This window comes from Homalodisca vitripennis, chromosome 3 (assembly GCF_021130785.1).
Source record: "Homalodisca vitripennis isolate AUS2020 chromosome 3, UT_GWSS_2.1, whole genome shotgun sequence".
Taxonomy (NCBI): domain Eukaryota; kingdom Metazoa; phylum Arthropoda; class Insecta; order Hemiptera; family Cicadellidae; genus Homalodisca; species Homalodisca vitripennis.
The window spans coordinates 77,945,370-77,969,581 of NC_060209.1; the positions used below are offsets into that span (position 1 = coordinate 77,945,370).

The 24,212-nt window shown below is 31.2% G+C and overlaps 3 protein-coding genes across 3 annotated transcripts in view; 2 read left to right on the forward strand and 1 right to left on the reverse strand.

Annotated features, from left to right (window-relative positions):
• Nucleotides 1–5,314: 5,314 nt before the first annotated feature.
• Nucleotides 5,315–7,485, forward strand: LOC124358665 (keratin, type II cytoskeletal 2 epidermal-like). The gene is made up of 3 exons (XM_046810969.1): nt 5,315–5,425; nt 6,368–6,614; nt 7,199–7,485. Exons 1-3 carry the CDS (start codon nt 5,408–5,410, stop codon nt 7,270–7,272), a joined length of 339 nt encoding a protein of 112 aa, XP_046666925.1. The 5' UTR covers nt 5,315–5,407; the 3' UTR covers nt 7,273–7,485.
• A 7,389-nt stretch (nt 7,486–14,874) lies between these two features.
• On the forward strand, nt 14,875–17,055 carry LOC124358666 (H/ACA ribonucleoprotein complex subunit GAR1-like). The gene is made up of 3 exons (XM_046810970.1): nt 14,875–14,923; nt 15,753–15,999; nt 16,747–17,055. The coding sequence occupies exons 1-3, from the start codon at nt 14,906–14,908 to the stop codon at nt 16,818–16,820; spliced, it is 339 nt and encodes a 112-aa protein (XP_046666926.1). The 5' UTR covers nt 14,875–14,905; the 3' UTR covers nt 16,821–17,055.
• Nucleotides 17,056–18,024: 969 nt separating this feature from the next.
• Nucleotides 18,025–24,212, reverse strand: part of LOC124358251 (vitamin K-dependent gamma-carboxylase) — a 28,243-nt gene continuing 22,055 nt past the window's right edge. The window contains exon 9 of the mRNA XM_046810544.1: nt 18,025–21,334. Coding sequence (XP_046666500.1) covers nt 20,946–21,334 — 389 coding nt within the window. The 3' untranslated portion in view covers nt 18,025–20,945. The remainder of the gene's footprint in view (nt 21,335–24,212) is intronic.

A 24,212-nucleotide genomic window follows, 5' to 3' on the forward strand; every position in this document is an offset into this window, starting at 1 on the left:
TAGTTACATTTCATGCGTTACAATTGATCAATTAGTATTAGAATTCCAGAAACCAGACTTCGATGTAATCAAGGATATAGCCTCGCAGTCATACAGGGTTATCTATAAGATTGGTGAAAGGAAACATTACATTCATTACAGCCCTATAGAAGATACATAAACTATAGAACCCTATTTTCCATACACTATGTACTTTTACAACCTTCAGATTAGATTACAGCCCTATATGACATAGGGACAGATATACATAAGGATAGGGGTCACCTTCCTAAATATAAAATCTCAACTTCAAATAAGGTCAAATTCATACGTGTTTTCAGCCCACAAAACATAAAAAAGTTTAAATTATTTCCCTAGTCTCAGACACGTGACAAAGTATATCAAACCCATTCGGCAAATGATATGTTCATAATTTTTTTCAAACATTTTGATCATATACTTCAATATTTCATCCGCAATTGTCCAAAAAAATAGTATAAAATCCTGTAAGACCTAAATGGATCACTGCGGAAGTTCTTGATAGCCGTTTTAGATTGCAAGATGCTCATATATTGCAGTTGAACGATCCTCCGGAGCTCTGACTCATTACAATCTTCTAAGGACACAACATTGTAACCTCATCCAAGCAGCGTCAAATCTAGGCAGACTGAGGAATCCATATCTAGAAACCGTAAACCAGCGATAAAAACTTATTAACAGCTGCAGACAATACAATAAACCACAAAGTCATTGTGCGAGTGAACTGGAAGTCGATAGGAGGGTTAACGGTGATCTTAAAGAGATAACCTCAATTTTCAATTTCTCCTTTGTCAACGTATCACAGCTTTTATATGAATCAGTTTCATCAAATCCTGCATCTGTTGCACACTATTCCACTGCTGTCTTAAAATACACCCCAGACTCTTACTTTTTTGGAATATTGAGACTTCTGAGATAATAAAATCTATTTAATAATTAAATAACAGCAGTTCAACTGGTATCTTTAGATTTTCATCCTCTATAATTAAAAAAATGTTTTCAGAAAGGCTCCATTACTAACATTTCTTTTAAATTCCTCCATCTCCCAAGGTGTGTTCCTCACAGACTTAATAATAAACAAAGCCACTCCCTTGGTTAAAAATGGCTTTAATACATTTGACATAAATTCGTATAGACCAATCTCTATTTCTCCAATCTTTGCTGAAATATTCTAAAAGATGGTTCATACCAGGCTTTATACTTTCTTATAGAGAAATAATGTCTTAACACCTTTTCAATTTGGATTCGGGCGTAATTGCAACACCTCATCTGCCACAGCATACGCACTAAAGAAAATTCTGTCTTCCCTCGATGCTAGTGAACACACTCTGGGATTATTCTGTGATTTAAGCAAAGCCTTCGACGTGGGCGACCATTGCATCCTCCTAGATAAATTAGAAAGATATGGCAACCGTGGACTCTTTCTGGACTGGTTCCTGTCATACATTTTTGGTACAGTTCAGGTATTCAAATCAGACATTTTGAAAACATTTACCAATCAGACATTGCTGTTATAAAAACTGGAGTACCTCAGGGCTCAGTGTTGAGAACCTTGTTTTTCTTTTGTATATCAATGATCTCGCGGACTATCTCATTAATAATCACAATAAAGTTTCACTTACGTTATCTCTCTTTGCCGATGACACTTGTTTAATTTTTTATTACACCGACTATGATTCTTTTTGCCAGCACTTCTTCACAACCTCATCAAGACTCTCAGATTGGTTCTCCTTTAATAAGCTACATTTAAATCAATCAAAAACGCACATAATTCAATTTGATACTCATAGGATATCGAATTTATACCCGCAAGTTTATCTGAATGTCCATCGTCTTGATTGCATACCTTCAACCAAATTTCTTGGCCTCCTCATTGATTCTGAGATAGGACTCTCACGTAACCAAATTAGTTAAAATGTTGAATTCAACTACATTTGCCCTGGGGTAAATTTCCACGTTTTCATCAAAAGACATTCTCAAACTGGGTTATACTGGCTTATTATTATTCAAAGTTCAAACTGTATTAAATACACGATTTCAGCTCAGTCCAGAACATAACAACATGAATAATTAAAACAAGGTTTGTAGTCTCAAAACTGTCCTTGATGAGGATAATCGTAACGCTGATGCAATGAAGCCATGGAGGCTCCTCTTCAAGAAAGTAGACGAGGCCAAGGTGTTTACTTCTCAGAGAAAACACTTGAGTAAGATCACATCATTGAAACTCGATATTGAAATATTACAAACGTAATCTGTTCCGTCTGACAGACTGAGTTTTAGGATATAATACTTAGAAAATCTTTTATCAATCAATGTAGAACTTATTAGAATATACAAATATTCATTTATTACACTACCTTGCCACAAAATGAGATATTACTTTGTACATTAACAAACTAGTAGGAAATTATTTTGTGAAAGCATCACTTCTGACTATAGTTGTGATTGGGGATTTTAATAGAATAATGGATATTTTCAGTCATTCAAATGATACGTTACTTAAAATTTTACAATATACAAGTGTACTTATCTAATTTCACAAGTTAGTATATACTCGTATCATTGCTATATTTATATAAGTGGTTATTTAATATTACAAAACAAACTGTTGTCAATAAATTAAGGAAAAATTAGGCCAATAATTTCCAACTTGACATGATTCAATGTTTTAAGAAGAACTCAAAATAATTGTCATTTATATCGTACCATTGTTCTAATACAAGTCACAAACCCACTTTCAGTCATAACATGTAAAACCACTTAGTATCTATATAGAGTTTTATGGAAGAAAAATAACTTTAGTACATACGAGTATGTTTACCACATAAAACATTTTAAATCATAAATAACCTAAGTTGTAATCTTACCCTTATATAAATAGCCATAGATCACCAAAAGCAGGATAATATGGTTTTGTTCGCATTCTTCCATTCAATACTTCTGTTTAACCCTGCTAAAATATTTTAGAAATAGAACTTGTGACAAACAACATCACTTCATAGAACACTATATTCTGCGTTATTTGCCTCTTTTGCTCATGTAAGGACGGGTCCACAATGTTTAGTAATATCTTGGCAGGAGCGTATCCAAAACTTTATTGGAAGGCGGGGTAACTTTCGGGGTTAAGAACGTATATAGTATATACTACTCAGCCCCACATGAGTACAGTGGAGTAGCATAATTATTAACTTTGTTGCAATTATTTATTATAGACTTCTGGAGCTGAAAGTGTTAAGAATAAAAAAGTAAAAATGATAAGAATATGTATAGCCTACATGTGTATGTGTTATTTTATAGATTTTAATGTTGAATGGTGTTAGTTATATCTGACATACAACTCCCATTAGGAAAACAGAATTTTGAAGGGGGTATCTCCCTAGGTATGATCCTGATTGGTAAAATACAGAACTAAAACTATGATGTCATCTGAATTAAATATTAGAGACACATCGTTTTACTTAGCTCAAAGGAAAAACAAAATACATTCAATTTAACTGTTTTAGTCAATAAATATAAAAAGCCTAGTGAGAGTTCTAAGACACTTTTATATCGTTAAATATTAAAATATACCACAAGCATTTAAAAAAAAACTGCCTCTGTCATTTATCGGATAAAATTATGAATGGTGAGTATAAAAGTCTAAATTTGCTGATTTAAAGACACATATAACTGCTGTGGCACCATAAACTCGCCAACATATGATATAAGTATTAATATTTGAACTAAAACTGTAGCATGAAATTATTCTTAAAGTTCTGAAATGGTAGAATTTGGAGGAGTCAAAAGAATAAATTTTTAAAAACTGTCACACGAATAATTTTAATATTTATTTTTGTTTTTTTATTTATCAGTTAAAATGCAAATTTTAACCGAGTGCTGTTACTTTCTTGGGAACTGTTCATCTGCAGACATAAATAGTATCAATCAAGTTGACTAATAGTCTAATAATACAGCTTGACAACCTACAACAGAGCTGCACTGCCAAGGCAATCCCAAGAATCAGTAGATTATCTCTTGGCTGCTATGTATGTTTTTAGAAGTTTATTTACTTGATTTACACCAAGGCTAGCTTAAAAGGCAGAGTTATTAAATACTAAACATTGGTCCAAACATGCTTTCTTTCAGAGTTTCATTACTAAAGAGTTAGTCTAAAGAAATAAGTTTTTACTGCAGCATACAAACTAATTATAAATACATTAATTCTTCATACAACAGGCTTTTATTTTTGAAGTTAACAGTATATGACTACATCTATAAAAAAAACCAGTATGTAAAGGTGTGTAAGAGCACTTTTATTAATTATATCTTTGTTGCCACAGTTTGTTTGACTTGTTGCTCCGATCAAAAAATTATATACATATACGTATTATCAGGACGTTAGTAGGTCTAGGAAGCCTACTTCTGTCATAAAGCATCTACTTCCTTGTAATATACTTCTGGTGTATATTCTGGTCAAGTAAAAATCCTAACTTCCTGCATCCTTATTATTCAACAGACCAAACTTTGTTGCAAAATATTTCCGCTGTCCATCACACTGTTTTCGAGATAATATGCCGGCAAACCCACCTGAAAGTAAAGCAAGAGCATAGATTTTTAAACACACAAAGAGAACTTTTTAGACCGACCTGAATCAATTGCTTTGTTTAGCTCAGCTAATCAAAGAACATTAACACAATTTCTGAGATAATATAAAGAGCACAATTATATTGTAGGTATAAAAATAACTTTAAGGTAAGAAGTGTATTAATTTGCTCAAAATTAACTTTTATTTGCACTTCATGATATGAGTAAATGTGATTTATGATATAATCACGGGTTTTACAGTTGGATGAGAGCCATATATTAGTTACAATATCCCATAAAATATATATTATTTCTGAGCTCTAGGGAGTGTTTAACTCCCAAATCCCCTCTCCCACTGCACCATCACATAATTCTAAATTTACTTTAATATAGTATTTCACTCTACTACTTCATTTACTCCAAATTCCATAAAACCAAATACAATTAACAACTTTGTTCACTATCAATGAGTTTTTATTTAACTTGGTCATAGCAATAAAATATTAGTTGTATTAGTTGTAGGATTTCAAACATTCAAGTTTAATCATAATATTTTATATAACCAGTCCTCCTTCATCATCTTGTTTATACATATTATAGTATGGATTTGAATGGCTACCAAGTTTATGTACATACAAAAATGCTATTAATTCCCAAAATCATAAGTAAGATTGATCAAAAGTGTGATATGCAGGATCCAGCTCAAGGTCAGAGAGAGGTCAAGAACTACCTCATGATAAGGCACTGACAGAGACAGTCTCTGTATATATAGTCCCATCTTCATCTGGTTGGTTACAGTTACAGTTTGTAGTCTGAACTGAACAACATGAACTCCTCAGTCCTGGTGAGTTCTCACATTTTAATGTAATCAAACACTAAACACTAAAATGTAATGGGTTTTTCTAATATAATTCACTGTTTTAACAGTAAACAATAGTTGTATACAATAAACTCTTTATTTCGTACAGTTATTTTTCTTGTTTTTAAATTGATATAGTACTGTGTTCGATAAAACATAATTCAAATTAATATATTTTATAGATTATACAATATTTATACCAAAATACATAAGTTTGTAATATATAATAACAATGTATTAAAAACACTAAACATCATATTGTAAATTAATAGATAACAAATCATACAACTGATTTTAATTGCTAAATTATTGAACTAAAAGATATTTGCTGTAATTTTTTACAAGGGAACCTTTGATAAAGTTTAATTTTTGTATACAAGTGATTGAGTAAAAACAGAAGTTTAATTTTGTAAAATATTTGTAATATTATTTTATATATAATTGTCCACCAAGATCGATTTGTATTATAGTTGTAGTTTTTAATTTATTATTTAACAATCAATAATATATGCCATAAATACTGACCCCACCCCTCAAATGTAATTTAATCTAATTAAGTAATTAAAAAAGTGATTAAATAATCTCTTCTCGATTGGATAACAGCTATTATTGAAATTACGAAACTCACATTTTTAACCACAAATGACAGGAATAAATATATAAAATGATTTTCCAATATTTTTACATAAATAATAGTTGTGTTACTAAATGACTTTATGTAGGTAATTTATCAACAAAACCTCTTCCCAGTCAGAAAATATCGTCTGTTACAAAACCATAAATCTAAAATTTTGAATTTTACCTCCACCACATACATAGTGCTATTAAATATCCCCTCATTTAATGTTATTTACTACCTATCTGCAGACAATTAAAAATACGATTTTCCACAAGAGTAAAAGTTTTTACAGACATCCTCTGTTTAAGGTTATTTCAGCTCTAGTGGTACTTCTGGCAAGGTCCTCGCTACAGGAGGCCCAGCCAGAAGGAGCCAGGGAGGCGAGAGGTTACCAAGGAGGTGGAGGCAGAGGCCAAGGAGGGTTTGGAGGAGGCCAAGGAGGCAACTCCAGGTATGGTTTCAACATAGTGGATGCTCAGGACAGATACGGGTATGAGGCCAACTACCCTGGTGGCCGTGCCAGCTTCTTCCTCTTGGGACCAAACAGAGCTCCTGGTTAGTCCAATTTAAGTTAAATCCATCACTCTTATTAAGGATTTTTATAAACATATGTAAATTACTCTGAATAAAATATAAAGACTAACTAATTTTTTATACAAAGAGCAATCGTCTACAATGACTATTGAACTGACAGAGCTATAAGTTAAATCAAGCACTTTTCATTTTTTTTAATTTTGTAAAGGTTGAGATGAAATAAAAACAGCTTAGCAAAACTATGTATGATAAAAAAACCTTTTAAAATTTATCAAACAATTTATTTAATAAAAAAAACATAAAACCTACTATGCTATTGACACAATAGTCATATAACATACAAAATATCCTGAAACAAGGAACAAATAAGTTTAATAAAATAACAAGTAATATTTTAATACATAATATGTTAATAAACATAACTTGATAATGAAATGCAATAAAATATATTCTTCAATATATTTTTGTTTTTGAAATATTTGCATAGTTTTTAAAGATATTAATTTTTATTTATTTGCTTTCATCATCACTGCTATATAAACAAATAGCATACGTATCTGAGGAGAAGAATCCATTAACAACTTGTACATATGTTTCTTTTCCAGGCGCCCAGAGAGGAGGATCTCAAGGATCTCAAGGAGGTTACCAGCAAGGTGGTAGCAGCAGGGGTGGCTGGTAAATTGCTGATTACTCATTTGAAAGTTGACAAGTACCTTCAATCTACCACTTCCCACAAGCACAACTGGCACTCAACATCTTTTAATTCTGTGGGTTACAAGCACTTTCCACGCATATTACTCAGTTTTATTAAACGGATTAGTGTAATATTGTAATTATTTAAAATCATGAAAAACATATCTGTGATCAATAAATTGTCCAATTAAAAATAAAACACTGATATTTTTATTTAATAAAATTACCTTATATGAATAGTTGTTTCTGCCTCCATATAAGCCAGTGTTGGTTTCTAGCAAAGGAAACAGCCTCTGGAGTTCTGGAGTGCCAATGTGTCGTGTCTCCTGACACTATGGCGCAGTGTATTATGAACAGAATTTATTGCAAGATAACCGAATCAAGCACCATTGAGCGTTGCTGCTGCTTGGATGGGTGACCACTGAACAATCCTGTCCTTGCAAGCAGCTCACCTTCCCGGCAGTTGATGGTGGTTTGGAAGTCACCTTTAAGCCGTTGGTCCCCAGGTTGTGTTAAAGAGGGCTTCTAACCCTAACTTCATCTGGTAAAATAAGACATCCTTTACCATTACATTTAACCATCTAGGTGTTCCATGTAATGTAACTGTCTTTGGGACAGTTAGGGTTAAATTGACATTCGGAACAATACAGTACAGTTGGTTAGTGTTGAATTGTTGAAAATGCAATGCAATCAAACACTCTGGGTAAACTTTACATTTTGGAATGAAAACGTTTACTTAAAAAAAATGCATTCCAGTTAACTATGTAGATCTATTTTATATATAAAATAAAGTGATATTGTTTTTATGTATTTTTTGCAATACCAAATAAATAGTTAACATTGTAGAAAAAGTGGTGATTTAAAAACATAATAAAATTTATTATGACACATCCAACCCAAATCATACTTGGAAGCTATAATTGGCAGATCATTAGCAAAGAATCATGTGATATCTAAAATGTGACATATTTGCTATACATCTAACCTAATTACACTAACACATACAATGTAAACGTTTATTATTCAAAACTACTATGAAACCCAATGTAATGAACAGAAATGTGAATGTATCATGTGGGGAGATATCTAGAGAAAGTTGTTGATTATAAATTGGGCATGAATCTTCATTTTTACATAGGCAAGAATTAATTCTACGATGGTGCATGTCCATCCATAGAATTTGGCTGAGAATCATTGAAGCCTTGCTACTCAGTAGCCTTGCACAATGTCTCATCTGTCTGCAGGGGGGTGTAAATTTTTCTTTACTGTATGATTGCTATCTGCCTGTGTGTCCTCAGGATATCTTTAGAATGAAATAAGTTATAAATTTGAAATTTTACATGCAACTTCAGCAAAACATGCTATGTGATACATGATGTGGTGAACTCCTACCTTATAATAATAGAACTTATTCATCATTAGCATCAAGTAATGGAGCATAGGTAATTTAATAACTGAAAAGATATTAAATAAAATATGGGTTTCTTGGGAGAGTGACCTATCTCTCTGGTGGATGATCTGCCCTAGGCAATTTCACTACCCAGACACCATTGACCCAATGAATGTCCACCCCACCCGATCATGCAATCTATTGAATCTATTGAACTTATTCCCTCCCTCACAAATCTTGAAGATCTTCTTCACCTGCTTTCCTGCACTAAAGCTCAACTGTGAGCTAGAAGGCATTGTCTGTCCTGCAGGATTATTTCCCAGAAACTCCCTGAAGAGGGGATTAACATCCCTGTCGACCTACCTTGAACCTGAAGAGAAATAAAATATACACAAGTAACACAAGACTAAATAATTTTTTTTCTACTACTTTCAGCGAGCTATATTAGGATTGTTATGATTTAAATATATACATTCCAACAGAAAGCTCTTACATTTTATTTCAAACATGTATATGAATATTAATGAATTAAAATTATGTTAATTGTAACTTGTCAATATCTATTGTAGCTTGGTTATTTGCAACATTATAACAGATTGATATTACGTTGTTCAAATTTCAAACGAGTTTGTGGTAATTGGCAGGCAGATACAGTCAAATCCCTTAATGTAGTGGTTGAATATGACATCTGACATCAAATCACATGTAAACATTAAAATTAATTAATAGCGAAAAGATTAATTAACTTTATATCAAAGTAAACTCAAATTATTAAATTATAACGGTTTTGAAAGAAATTCATGTTTTATGAACAGCATTAACGAGATATTAAAATCTAAGTGTAGTAGTTTAGATCTAAAATTGTAAGTTGAGGGACCTACTTCCATTTAGTTTAGATAGTTTAACAATTGTTATTGGAGTTGGAACCAAATTTAAAGGCATTTCTAAAGAGAACCAATCATAATCAGATTAAGGAAAGTAAATAAGGTTAATGTACTCTTATCCTCTACAATAATATATGGGTCTGTTCAATGATTTTTTATTTTAATTTGATTTTAATTTATTTTTAAATTGATATTTAATTTTAAAAATAAAATTCCCTTTAGTCATAAATGAACAAAATAGTCACTTCCTGAAGCAATAAATTACGTAAAGACTACAACATTTTCAAACTTTTATCTTCCATCATTTTTATTTGGGTATGATTACATTTTCTAAACTTTCTACATTAAATGCCTTCAATTTGACTTGGAATGATACAAAATGTTTTTGCTTTTTTGTATTCAGGGAAGTTATTTTTAAAATCTATGAAATTAACTTAAAAACTCTTTTCAAGCTCGAAATTGATTTCACCACCTTTAATGTCATTACCTTCTAATGTCAGTATAAACTGACTTATTTACTTCTCTTACTTTTTAATCAACTAAACAGTAAAGCTTCACTTTTAAGGTTAAGTTAAATTGTTAATTCTAACCAATTATATTTATACTAAAGCGTTTTATACAAAACATATTATTTTATTAAGAGTGTATTTCTTATATTTTCATCCAATCACCAAAATCTATAAATTTCAATGACAGTTAATTCATTTCAGTGCCCATTCCTTCCAATGTCAACTGGCTTAGTTCAGTGTACAGTATGTATATATACATATAAATTTAATGTAAATAAAAGTCATTTGACAGGTATTAAGTCTTCCGATCATTATGTTAGTTTGGTTATTTAAACGCATATGTGAAAGATATGGCCAAATACAAAATAATTTAATCGTAAAAAGTAAGGGTCTGTGGTGTAATGGTAGCACATTCACCCGGCAAATGAGAGATCCGGGTTCGAGTCCTGGAGCAAGTACTTTTTGTGATTCAATGTTTATTGAAATTATGTGTGTGTGTGACTTGTATTTGGAATGTGTTGAGTACGATTCACAAGACTTGCCACTCTGAGATGCAGCATGTCTGTCCTAGATAATATGAATTACAGGCATGATGTCAGAATAGCATGCTCACACTATAAATAATAAATTATTTAAAGACTATCAATTTAATTTTATTGCTTTCTTGTTCGACAACATATTTTTGATAAATAACTCACATATTGAGAATTGTAAGTTAATATCCTCAAAATATAAGATAATCTTATGCTAGGCTCATTTATTGAACCATGTATAATCTTTAGAGAAAGATAAGCGTTTTGTGCACTGGAACCTATTGTTGTGGACAACAAAGGCTGAGGCAAAGCTCCTGATTACCAACAGCAACAGGTACTGTTTCCTTATGAGTGTATAGACAAGTTTACCAGCACAATGTAGCCAACCAATATCCTCGGGAGGAACAACTTCCAAACTATTGTTAACAACTTCATTAACAACACACTCTTTCACTAACATCACATAAATTATTTAATTATTTTAGGTAAAGTTTGTTGGTATTTTATGAGTATGGAAAAACTGCTTGAATTTCATAAAAGATTTTTAACATATTTCTTAATGTTACGTAATAAAAAATGTAGCCTACATATTATTAATACTGTGTTTTGTAATATTACATAGCATAATTTTGTTATTTTAGTAATAGCTTATACAACTTGCCCTGACTGCTTTGCATCAAAAACGCTTCAGTAATTTTCTCTTATTCGATAAAAATTAATATCTATATTTATATAATTTAGTTTGCTTTCATTATAAAATTTCACGTCATTGTATCTATGATTTGACTCAAATAAGAAGCATAAGAACAATATAAATTAGTATATGTTAAAATAATTTAAATCTATAAATACAATTTGTTTTTAAAATGAACAATGAATTTAGTTATTTCATTCTATGACTTTAAATGCTGTTTAGAAGTAATATTTGTTGTTGATAAGCTAGACTTCTAAAACAGCAACAGGAAGGAACGGGTATATTATTAGTCTGTAGCCTGTAACTTTATAGATTATTTAAACATGTAATAAGCTGTTCAATACAAGACATGATCAACACTGTTCACCACTATTTTTAGAGTATAGAATTCCAAAAGTTTTTTCCATTTATATCTTGCAGTGTTTAACTGTGAAGGGGAAGAGACATAGAATTAGAGATTATTCAAATGTACACATGACATGATTATGAGAAATCACTCCAAATTAATTAACAATTTTTGTTCATAAGGCAAGTCCTACTAGAGTTTTTATGGTGACAGTATTAGATTTTTTAACATTTTATCTACAAAAATAATGGAAATCCCTCTTCATTCATTTAAAAGATACATAAAAAACCTAATAGAAAACTGTTTATACTCCATAAGAGCCTTTTTTTTAATTAACTTATTAATTATTGTTAATTGTTGATTTTTAGTGGTTAATTTTTTTATCCTTTTGCCTTTACCAATGTTAATGCAATATATATTGTTTTTGTTCATATTACGAAAAATGGACTCTTGTGTCTAAACTGTAGTATTAGCATTTATTGTAAAAGGATAGTTTTAGTACAATAACTGTAACTATCTTTAAGAAAAAACATGATGAATGCTTGTACTAAAAATTTGTTTGACAATAAATGATCTGATATGATATGTTGACTACCACTTATTAAAAAATGGAGAAATTTATTTTGTTAGTTTATCCATCATAACATAGTAAATAGGGACATAGATAGGTAGTTTCATATACTATATTAAGTATCTATATTAAGCATCTATATTAAGTAGATGATGGGATCATATAATGGTAGAAGAAACAGTTTTGTTTTCTCAAACCCTTTTATACATTTCTCAACGTTTTAGTCTGCATTTTCCAAAAATTCCGTATGTTTTATGCAGAATGTTCTAAAAGAAAATGCTAATTTAATAAAACTCCCCCTCCCTAATGAAATATGATTTGATGGAGTCGTGCCTTCTCCGAACTCAACCATGATTACGTTATTGAACTAATCAAATATTATTGTCTTTAAGTCTAATCTTGAGATAGAAAAAGAACAAAATTGATAACCTGTAAAAGCTTTGGTTAAAATAACGAAATATTATCTTTTTCTTCCATAGGATAAGAATGAGGTAGAAGCTTAATCTACCAGGGCCTATCAGCCTATCACGGAAGTAGAGCAGGGCTTAATTTCAACCATAGCGGTCCGGAGCACAGCTTCAGCACTTCTCACGGTACGGAGCAGAGCTCCAGTTTCTTTCATTAAATTAAAGAGACCAGTAATTATTAGGACAGCGGAATCATGTAAATATTTTTTAATAATGATTAATTTTAAAAATGAATTTCTATTTTTGTAAAATTAGAATACACAAACTGTAACCTATTCTTTTTTAAGTAGCATTAAATGTTATTATGAATTCAAAAAGGTTCAAAACCAATTGAGATTGAATTAGTGCTGCTTTTTTACAACATAATATCTAATTTAGTTAATCTTCTTGATCTAAGGACAGGGTACTTAGACACTAGTACCTAAGCGCTACTTGCGTCTACAATTTCTTGTAGATTGTGAACCACATATCTTGTGTTATAATATCTGCAGGATGAGCTATCTTTCAAAATGAGTTGTCCAATCTGTGAATATCCGAGTCTGTACTTAAACTTTCTTTCTGAGAAGATTAGTGAGCATCTACGAAATGGCTGAATATTTAATTTGATCTTTCAGGATAGTGGATAATTTATTTTTATTAAAGTTCCGACAGGTCCATCCAAAAATAATGTTATTGTCTATCTCTACATGTAAAAACTTAATTGAAACGTTCTGCAGACTTAAAACTTGTTACGTAGGTTAATTTTGGTCCAAGAAAGAACACTATTGATTTTGGAGTTACAAGGTCAAGATTAGAGACAAAAATAAAGTTCTAAAATCTTTACACTGGGTTATGGGTCACCATTATTCCAAGAAGTTGCAGAATAAACAAATTAGTAGACAAACTGAGCACAATCATATGACATTTTATCGTGTGATTTATTAGTAACGCATGTGAAAAAGTTACTTTGTTGGATTGGTTGGTAAGACTTGTTGGGTTCTATCAGGTTTTTTCTTCTGTACTTTGTTGTTTCAGTTTACTTTTTAATAGTGCTAATTTCAGTATTTAGCTCAAACCACAATACACTTTAAAGAAAGTCCATAAAAACACATACAGACAGGTAAAAAATAAATCATCTCTAACATATTTTTCATTATTTTTTAATTATTTTCATGACCTGAACCAACATGTAAAATATTGGCCACCCTGCGTACCTATATGATAAATGCTATTTACTAGAATGATAAGATGTTATTTTAAAAGGGACTAGTTATGAAACAGTCCTGGAAGTCAAAATGAGACTTACTTCTTATCAACATGTGTCCATAAAAGCTTTCTTTTAAGAGATGCAGGTCTCCCAGAGTTAGTCTAGGGAAGTCATTTTTTTCATTACAGCAACCAAACTAGTAATAAAAATTGCCTACTTTCTTATGTACTAACAAATTCATACAAAATATGTGACAATTAATGCAAAATGGTTTCCTTGCTTGCTGTTACCTTAAAAAAACTTTTGACCCAATGAATTTTTCTGCTACGAGTTAAATTTAGCTGATTTCAGGTGACCCATGACACAACTATAGTTGTATATTAGAAAGCAATAATTTTCTGTTTTATTTTTATGGTTTGTGATGTTTTAAAATGAGTGAGCGTCTATAAAAGGGTTTAATATTGAATTTGACCTTTCTTTCCTTTTTGAGTTGTATAGTTTCTATTCAATTATCTGCTTTAATAAAACTATGTTATGATAATAATATTAAATCTTTTAATTTTTATTCCAAGTTAAGATATACCATGAACTACTGGAGTACTGTGGTATATAGTTATATTGTGGTAATCAAATGTTTTTATTTTAGGTGGAAATGCTTTTAGTTTGCTGGCACATCCAAGAATGTTATATAACAGTAAAACATTTTCAAGTATATTGTGCAATTGTTTGAGTAATACAAGTGTAGTGTCTGGTAACCAAATGCCTTTGGGACATCTCATATTAAATGTATTGAACAATTATAAACATTACTGAGTACAAGTAAAAATGCTACAAATTTTAAATCTAATTGGCTCAAAATCAGAAGTCAGATCAATCAAAGGTTTGATATACCAAAAGCTGATGGCAGGATACAGCTCAAGGTCAGAGAGAGGTCAAGAAGTAGCTCATGATAAGGCACTGACATAGACACTCTCTGTATATATAGTCCCATCTTCACCTAGGAGGTTACAGTCACAGTTTGTAATCTGAACTGAACAACATGAACTCCTCAGTCCTGGTGAGTTATCTCATTTTAAATTAATCACAAACCATGTCTTTTGGGTTTTTCTAATGTAATTCACTGTTTAAACAAATTTTGCACAGTAAACTATGTATTATGTTACAGAAAAGTTATGTTTCTCATTTTAAAACATTGATATTTTACTGTATTGGTAACAAATAATTAAAATTATTGTATTTTGTAATAATACATTATTTATATTAAAATACAGAATGTTATAATAAAAAATAACAATGGACACATCATTCTTAAATTGGTAATTCATTAAAAGATAACAAATCATGAAACTGATTTTAATTATTACTTATTCAGCTAAAAAATAGTTATTTATAATTTTTTACAACATATAAAACTTGAAACTTTATTTGATATACAATTGGTCACCAAGGTCGGTTTTTATTATTGTGGCTAGTTTTTTACATTTATTATGTAATAAATTAATAATACCTACCTTAAATCTGTACCTCTCCTCAAATGAAATTCTCCAAAAAATTAGACAATATCTTTCGTGAAAGGTTTTAACCATAAAGGAATAAATATATAAAATAATGATTTTCCAATACTTTTACATAAATAATAGAAGTTGTGTTACTAAATGACTTCATCTAGGTAATTTATCAACAAAACCTATTCCCAGTCAGAAAATATCTTCTGTTAAAAAACCACAAATCTAAAATTTTGAATGTTAGCTCTACAATGTACATAGTGTTATTGAACAGCCCTTCATTTAATGTTATTTTGTTCTTTACTACCATCCTGCAGACAATTTTTATAAAAATAACTACTAAAAGGGCAAAATCGCTGACACACTTATCCTCTGTTTAAGGTTATTTCAGCTCTAGTGGTACTTCTGGCAAGGTCCTCGCTACAGGAGGCCCAGCCAGAGGGAGCCAGGGAGGCGAGAGGTTACCAAGGAGGTGGAGGCAGAGGCCAAGGAGGGTTTGGAGGAGGCCAAGGAGGCAACTCCAGGTATGGTTTCAACATAGTGGATGCTCAGGACAGATACGGGTATGAGGCCAACTACCCTGGTGGCCGTGCCAGCTTCTTCCTCTTGGGACCAAACAGAGCTCCTGGTTAGTCCAATTTAAGTTAAATCAAGCACTTTTTATTCAAAAATAGAGATGTTTATAAATAATAATGGAAAAAAGTAAAAAAATGTTTTAAATAACTAAGCTTTTTATACAAAGGCTTCTTACTCTACTTACATTACTCAAACTTCTACAATGACTATTGAAACAACAGAGCTATGAAATAAAAATACATTCTGAGACAAATAAATGCCCATTTCATAACATAAAAAGTATTTTTTGTTTACATAATATTATGATGTTATAATGATATTAAGAACTGAATCTCGATAATGAGGTATAATCAAATATATTAATGAAATTCCTGAATTGAAAATATGCAAAATTATTAAAAATAAACAATTATTAAGTGGTAACAACCAAGTTCTGATACACGCACTATTGCAGTATAAAAATACAGAACTATTCTTAAAAAATTATACATTTTTTACATTTTTGAAACGTTTAAAGAATACTTACTTTAAGAAAGTGGTAGAATGAAAATGCATATTTTAAAGAAGAGTTCTTAGCTTTTTGATATTAGTTATTCAAATCTGTTAGTAGATGTTAGTAAACCTTGCATTATTCAACACATTTCAATATTATTTAGTGTTATCCTGTTTATTATTGTTTTATATTTATTTTTAAAATATAAGCAGGTATATGTTTGATCTCTTTAGGGCTGTTATTTAAAGAAACAGCAGCATTTTATCTGTTAAAGAAATCAATAACAACTTGTATGTATGTTTCAAGGGGCCCAGAGAGGAGGTTCCCAAGGATCTCAGGGAGGTTACCAGCAAGGTGGCAGCAATAGGGGTGGCTGGTGAATTGTTGACAACTCTTAGAAAGTTACCATGTAGCCAACCTTCCATCTGTCACTTCCCACAGGCATAACTGGCCACCAACATCTTTAATTCTGTGGGTTACAAGCACTTTCCACACATATCACTCAGTTTTATTAAACTGATTAGTGGATTTGTAATTATTGAAAATCATGATAAATCTTTTTAATTTCAAATTTATATGTGATCAATAAATCTTTGAATTTTTTATTTGATAATATATCATGTATGACTCATTTCGTATACCTGCCTGTAACCCAGTTGTGTGTTATAATTAGTGAATTAGCCTCTAGAATGCCAATATTATATGTCTCCTGGCATATGTACATAAACATTACTGGTATAATTAGAGGTAAGGATAACAATATCTACAAACTTTACAGTTTTTACACAAATTACTTGATATCTACTTCAACCACTTCTTCCTGACCTTCTTTTCACTGAATTTAATCCCTACATAATAATATATAAAATACTGAAATGTTATCAAAATAGCATACCACACCATGAATAATACATTTTTTTACTAATATATTAATTATATTGCTATTTTGCCTGTAACCTTTAGAGATTCAAAAGATTTTATATATATTTTTTAATTGTTGAATTATTGAAAACGTTGAGTCAATATATTTGAAATATATCTTTTGCTACACTCATTTAAGGAACAATGTATAATCTCTAGAGAAAGATAAGCTGTTTGTGCATCTGAACCCATTGTTGTGGACAACAAAGGCTGAAGCCCTGATAACCGACAGGTGCTGTTTCCTTTTGAGTGAATGAACAAGTTTACCAGCACAATGCAGCCAACCAGTATCCTCAGGAGGGATAACTTCCAAACTAGTGTTACCAACTTAACTAGATCAATACCTACAGAGTTAGTTGATATCTGAATGTTTTAATTCCATATGGATTAGTATGTACAAGGAGAGAACTTTGACTCACATAAAATATAGAAGTAGGTATCATATTAAAGAACAAACTCTGAAAAAAAACACACTATTAAAATCTATACAAAATACACTTGATTTATAAAACCTACCTTATTTCAGTTTATTATTAATTGATTTTTAAATTTTATTTATGTTTAAGATACATGAATTATTCATATAATATTTCGTAGAAATAGATTATGAGATAAACTTTTATAAACCAGGAACAGGAAGGAAAACATTCTTTATGGGTTTTTAACATAACTTTATTGATTATAGAATACGATTAACAAGTAAAACGTTTCAAAAAATAACACTGATATATTATTTTGAGCTTTCTTACTACGGGTATACTTTATGCTTAATATACTTTCCCATACCTAAAACCTCTATTAAATTATCATTGTAAGTGTTAATTTATGATAAAATAACTATACTATAAATTAACTATTAAGTATAATACTGATTAAAAACATTTAAAGCACTACAAGTTCTCAGATATATTTATTACTATGATACAATAACAGTCTTCAATAATTCAGAACTACTACTTCAATAAGTCTTCGTTAGTACATTATCTGTTTGGTGCATTGGAAATAATTACTTTCAAGAAGATTCTTCCAATTCAATTTCCTTAATGCTTTTGTCGTTACTGACTGGTTTCAGAGGTTTCAATAAATTATTATTTCAAGATGTTATAATTCTAACATCAAGATGTAATTGGTTTTACAACTTTATGTAATACAGCTTATTCATAGAAGAGATGTATATATTGTATTAGTTAAAATATCTAAAAAGTTTATTATGATATTCTAATAATTGTTACTTGAAAGCTTACCCTCCTTATGAGTACAATTGAACAATCCTAATAATAAAAAATGTTTTCTTTTACTTTAACTTGTCATATAAAATAGGTATACCATCGTAAGATGAATTTAACAGCAAATAGTGGACTGAGTGTTAGCAATGCTTATCACTCAAGAGACTGGACAAATTCCTTATTTGCCTGTCTATTCACACAATAATTTGACAATGTATAACCGAAATGACCAATAGACTTAAAATTTTGAAAGCTTCACTTCTATATAGGCAACGCTGAGTTCGATGATGGTGCATTGCACAACATGGGATTCGGTTGAGCATTATCATATACTTTTACATTGGTAACTATGATGACAACGGGAAATAGCAGAATAGATAAAAGTGTACACAAATTGAGTACAATCATATGAGATTTTGACATGTAAATTTTTTTATGATACTTCATTTCTATAGTTGACAAAAATAAGTTATGTGGTGGTTTGTATCAAGCCACGAAATTTGGCGGAGTGTTGTTGAAACCTATCACTATTACTCATCAGACCGACACAATTTCACTTTTATCTGCCAAAGGGTAAAAAAAATTAATTTTTTGCACGTTTGTAGGTCTGTCTATTTGTCTGCAGGACATCTCAAGAATGAAATGAGCTATAGGTTTGAAATGTTGCATGCAACCTCAGCCAAGCCTGTTACGCAACACATGTGGCGTAGTTATATTGTCAGACAACTAACAACAATTAAATAAATTGGAAGTCACCAATTTCAGGGTGAAATATCATCTGAGAATTTGTGAATTTGAGTGATTTCTTCTTGAGAGTCAGTACTAGCTAGGGTGACTAACATAAACGAGTTTCAGGAATAATTGAAATGAGTCTTTAATACAGGGGCAAAGTTACAATATAGTACAATTAAACATTTTTACTTATATAAGACTAAACAACAATGTTGTGTAAAAATTAGTGACAGTACAACAATTTATTTGTTACTATAATACAGAACAATTTTAAATGCCATATTCAGAAGAACAGTAAAAAATACTGGCATTGTAGAATCCATACAACCACTGGCAGATTAAAATTCTCTGCCACCACTTAGTCTCTGAGATCGTTAAGATTTAAAGGATTTTTCAGAGTATATTTTGGTCTAATTTAATTATTTTAAATAATTATATTGACTAGAATGTACAGAATAAGTAATGAACTTATTAAATGTGGAACTTGGGAAGAACTACTGTTGGAAAAGATTAAGGGAGTGGATGAGTTGATTGGGTTTAGACATCATGAAGAGGATGGGAAACAGGTTGCACAAGAAGACAAGTGAAAATAAATAAAGGGTTAAGGAAGACATGGAAAACGGAGCACTCAGAATGCCCTCTGTGGAATGAGACTCAGGTGGCTCAGGTAATAAATACTTGAATGGTAACAAAGTTACATGACACAGCCCTTACACTAGACCTTAGAACTAAACAAAATAATCCTGTCGACATCAGTTAACTAGCTCTTGATTGTTGCTGTAAAACTAATACGATCAAAGACGCAGTTCAGTAGTGCTGAGTACTGAGGAGTAGAATCACCAGATGGCTACATGACCACACATTTTACCACCCATAGAAGAATTCATGAGATGGAGGGAGTGGAAATTACGTCCGTCTTGCTTCCTCTTACTACTACTTGTTAATACATTGTATTTAATTGTAAACTCTTTTGTAACAGTAACTAATGGAAATTACGTGTTTTGTAACACTCTTTATTGTGTATCTGAGTGAGTGCAAACTGGTCAGTTATTTTGGCAATATGGTAAACATATATCACACCTGACTGCTGTTAAATTACTGCTATGAATTATCAACAAATTGGTTGTACAGTGCTTGATATAATATAGATCTAGTGTAAAATTTAGTGTAAAATATCAAGCAATCTTCAGCTTGGCCTTTTGAGTCAGCAGACACTTATGAGTGGTTTGATGAAAATAATTATCTTTTGGTTGGTGAAACAAGAATTACAGGGATGTACCCATACATTCTCATTCATCCCATCAATGCTCAATTATAGAATCATTGAAAAACGTAAAACTTTAACAAGAAGTGGAAAAAAACAAGAAATAAAAATGGTTAGTCTTTGCAGTAGGCTCGTACTCAGACTGGTTTTTTCGGAAAATTTTACTGAGGCTCAGCCATACGTCTATTTGAATGGACGTGTCGAAGGACAATGTAGTAGTGGGACATAACAGGGCCTGCCAAAGCTTAGTACGGCCCTGCTTTGCAGCTGTTGTGACCAAGTTAGTGTTGGAATTCATTCAGTCACAAAATTTACAAGCAAAATAACTAACAAATACTTCCTAGTTAAGCATTACTTAACCATTAGTATTGTCTGACTCTAATATTCATTGGAACAGAGTACATAATCTTCAATAGAGCATTTCCAATCAGGTTGAAACTTTGCAGGAAATTAATCCATCGGCGTCTCGTTTCTTGTAAAAACGCAAAGCTCTTCTGAGTGCCAGCCTTGTCAGGTTCTGCTTGGGTATCGGAGTTGAGCAGTGTCTGGTTAGTGTAGACGTACATGTAGCAAGATGGCGAGGGGGAAACGGTGTGTACTTTGTGGAACATCTTGGTAGGAATGAGAGTGCTCTCTCCCGGACTAACCGTTTTGTTTGGCCTATTTTCATACTCAACCACCACCTCACCCTCTAGCACAGTCAGGCTTACGTTGGTGAGGTCTTCGTGGATGTAGTTTTCTAGATGCAGACCTGCACAACATATTCCATATGGAGTGAAAAAAATTAATAAATCAAACTTGTTAAAATTCGAAATATTGTTTCTGATAAATATATGAAAATTTACATTTTACTGTCTCAAGCAGCTTATCCAATACCTTTTATAGCTAATCTACATTACTTAAATCAAATTCAAGTCTTGTTTAAGATTTCTGAACTTTTTTATATGCTGTCAAATTTTCCAATAATAATCTGAAAAAACCATAATAGTTTTTTTACGTTAAGTGTCTAATTGTACCAAGAAAAATAGTAGGCTTCGAAATTTTGCACAAAAATTATTTTAATATGTTTTTTCAATGTTTCTCCACAAGAGGTATATAAAATATATATTTACCTCAAAAATTAAGCAGTTGTACACCTAACGGGATACATGATAGTATGAGGTATTTATTTAAGTGCAGAATCAAATTTAACAAACCACCAAGACAGGCAAAGAGTAAAAACGCAATAAAAAAAGTAAAATAAATTTAATAAGGAAATGCATAGCAACGTTTACCCTATCAGCAGCACAACATGCTTTAAGCCAGGTATATATCCGATCGGGTTCACAATAGCAGTTGTGAAGGATAATATGTACCCGATGGGGTACACATCGTCTCACAAACGTGTTAAATTGTTGAGTGTTTCTGAAACACAGGGTTTTAAATTTAAGTTCTCAAAAACATTAATGTAAACATAAATTATATTACAATTTTTTATCTTGAGAACAAGTATTTTATTATTAATTTGTTTTAAAATTAATTATGGCTAAAAACAAAACTAAAAATATGAGTTTGAAGCAAATGGTCAACACATAATTAAAGTAATAAAATAATTTCAAGAATTTTCATTAACTGAGTTTTAAATAACATCTACACAACTCATCAAGGTATTTGATATATAAGACATGATTAATATTTTTAGTGTTTATTTGGCTTGGAACAATAATATTTTTGCCAGCAATTAAATGTCCTATTACAATTTTGCATTTAAACTTTGATTTTATATACAAAATATTTCATGTTTAGCCATTATTTTTAAACTAAAGATTAACTTAAGCTTTGGTTTATCTATAAATAATTTATTTATAAGTAATTAATAAATCAATAATTTAATTGAATTACTAATTTAATGATAAATTTATAACTTATATTTTACCATTTTTGTATATGATACGACTTTGGAATGTGTTTGTTGAACATGATAAGACATACTAACATCTTGAACTTTAAAATTATCTAACATTTAGATTAAGTTAAACATTTTTGTACAGCCACTGTACATTCTACTGTGAGAAATGGTCCTCAAAAGAGTCAATTCCAAATTTTATAACAGTGCACAACTTTTACATGATTGTGTCTTATATGCAGCCTGAGAACTCTCATATTTTACATTCATCAGAGGTACTGATGGAGAGATTCCATACGGGCCCTGGCCTGGCGATGAGCAGTGGTCTACTTGTCATTTCGAGGAGTGGGGGTAACACTTCCTCAGTCTGTATCGCGGAGCTGTGCGGTGCGGACCTTGTTCAACACTCTTCTTGCCTCTGTGATACTTGCACAGTTTTGCCGCCGTTACTGTTTATAGGATTTCCGTGTGATATTTCTGAAATGGCGGGTGTAAACTTCATGAAAAAAGTTAGAAGTGGTAAAGTATATCATAGCAAACCTCGAGAAATCGTAGCAAACGTTTATGAATACATGAAACATGAGAAAGAAAGTGGCACCTCAATAAACATAAACAATCCGTGTAAAAGCTGCAATTGGCGTGCCATTGACAACTATAAAAAAAAATAGTTTCTAACAGGAAAAAAGTAATTCAAGACAATGCAGAATTCAGCACTCCGAAAAAGAATCGAAATCGTACAAAACCTAAAACCGATCTAGACAATTTCGATATAGGTGTTATTAGGAGGACTATAAATAAATTTCACAGAATTCATGGCGAAATACCAACAATAAAATCTCTGCTATCTGTTCTGAAAAGTCTAATTAATTTTAAAGGTAGTTCTTTCTCTCTTCGAAGCATTTTAAAGAAAATGAATTTTAAGTGGAAGAAGACTAGACTAATGACAGAAAAGTATTGGTAGAAAAAATTAACATTCGAGAGAAAAGAGGAATTTTTTCTTTAAATTACTCAGTACAGATCTGAGAACAGACCCATTATTTATATGGATGAAAGTTATATCCATACGACTCATGCAACCCCTAAAGCCTGGACTGACGACAGTTGTAATGAGGGATGTAAAGTATTGGAGGATTTTAATTGTTACTATTGGAAGTATGTTAACTACACTGCCAATGTAAAATTTGTCTAACATGTGTTTAAATAATCGTACGCAGCACGCAGATCCAGCTCACTGACAAGTGACAGTGGCAAGCTTTGTGGCGCGGCGGCAGTCAGCCCCTCCCCTCTTTTGACGGCTTCTCCCACTCCGTACCACACCACTCCCCTGTTGCGCTTCTCAGGGCCCGTATGGAATCTCTCGAAGTATACCTACTCAAAAAATTTAAGAAATTTACAATTTATAAGATGTAAAATTATTGCATATTTGATTTAATGAACCGTCATTTGGATCTAAGAAAGGGATTGGATTACTCTCTGTTAAAAACTAAACATTTCAAGATCTAACAAAATTTAGTGCAGAATCCAGGTTTATTGCCAATAACTATTGCTGACCTTAGAAATGTCTGGACACATCTTGCTGTATAAGATAAGTGTTCATAACTCCTGAATTCACTTATTTCCCAACTGACATTATCACTATAACAATCATTGGTTAATTTTTTTTATTTACCATAATGTCTACTTTAATCAGTATTTAAATAATTCACAGTGCTAAAATTTACTAAACTTATTATTTTTTCTAGTA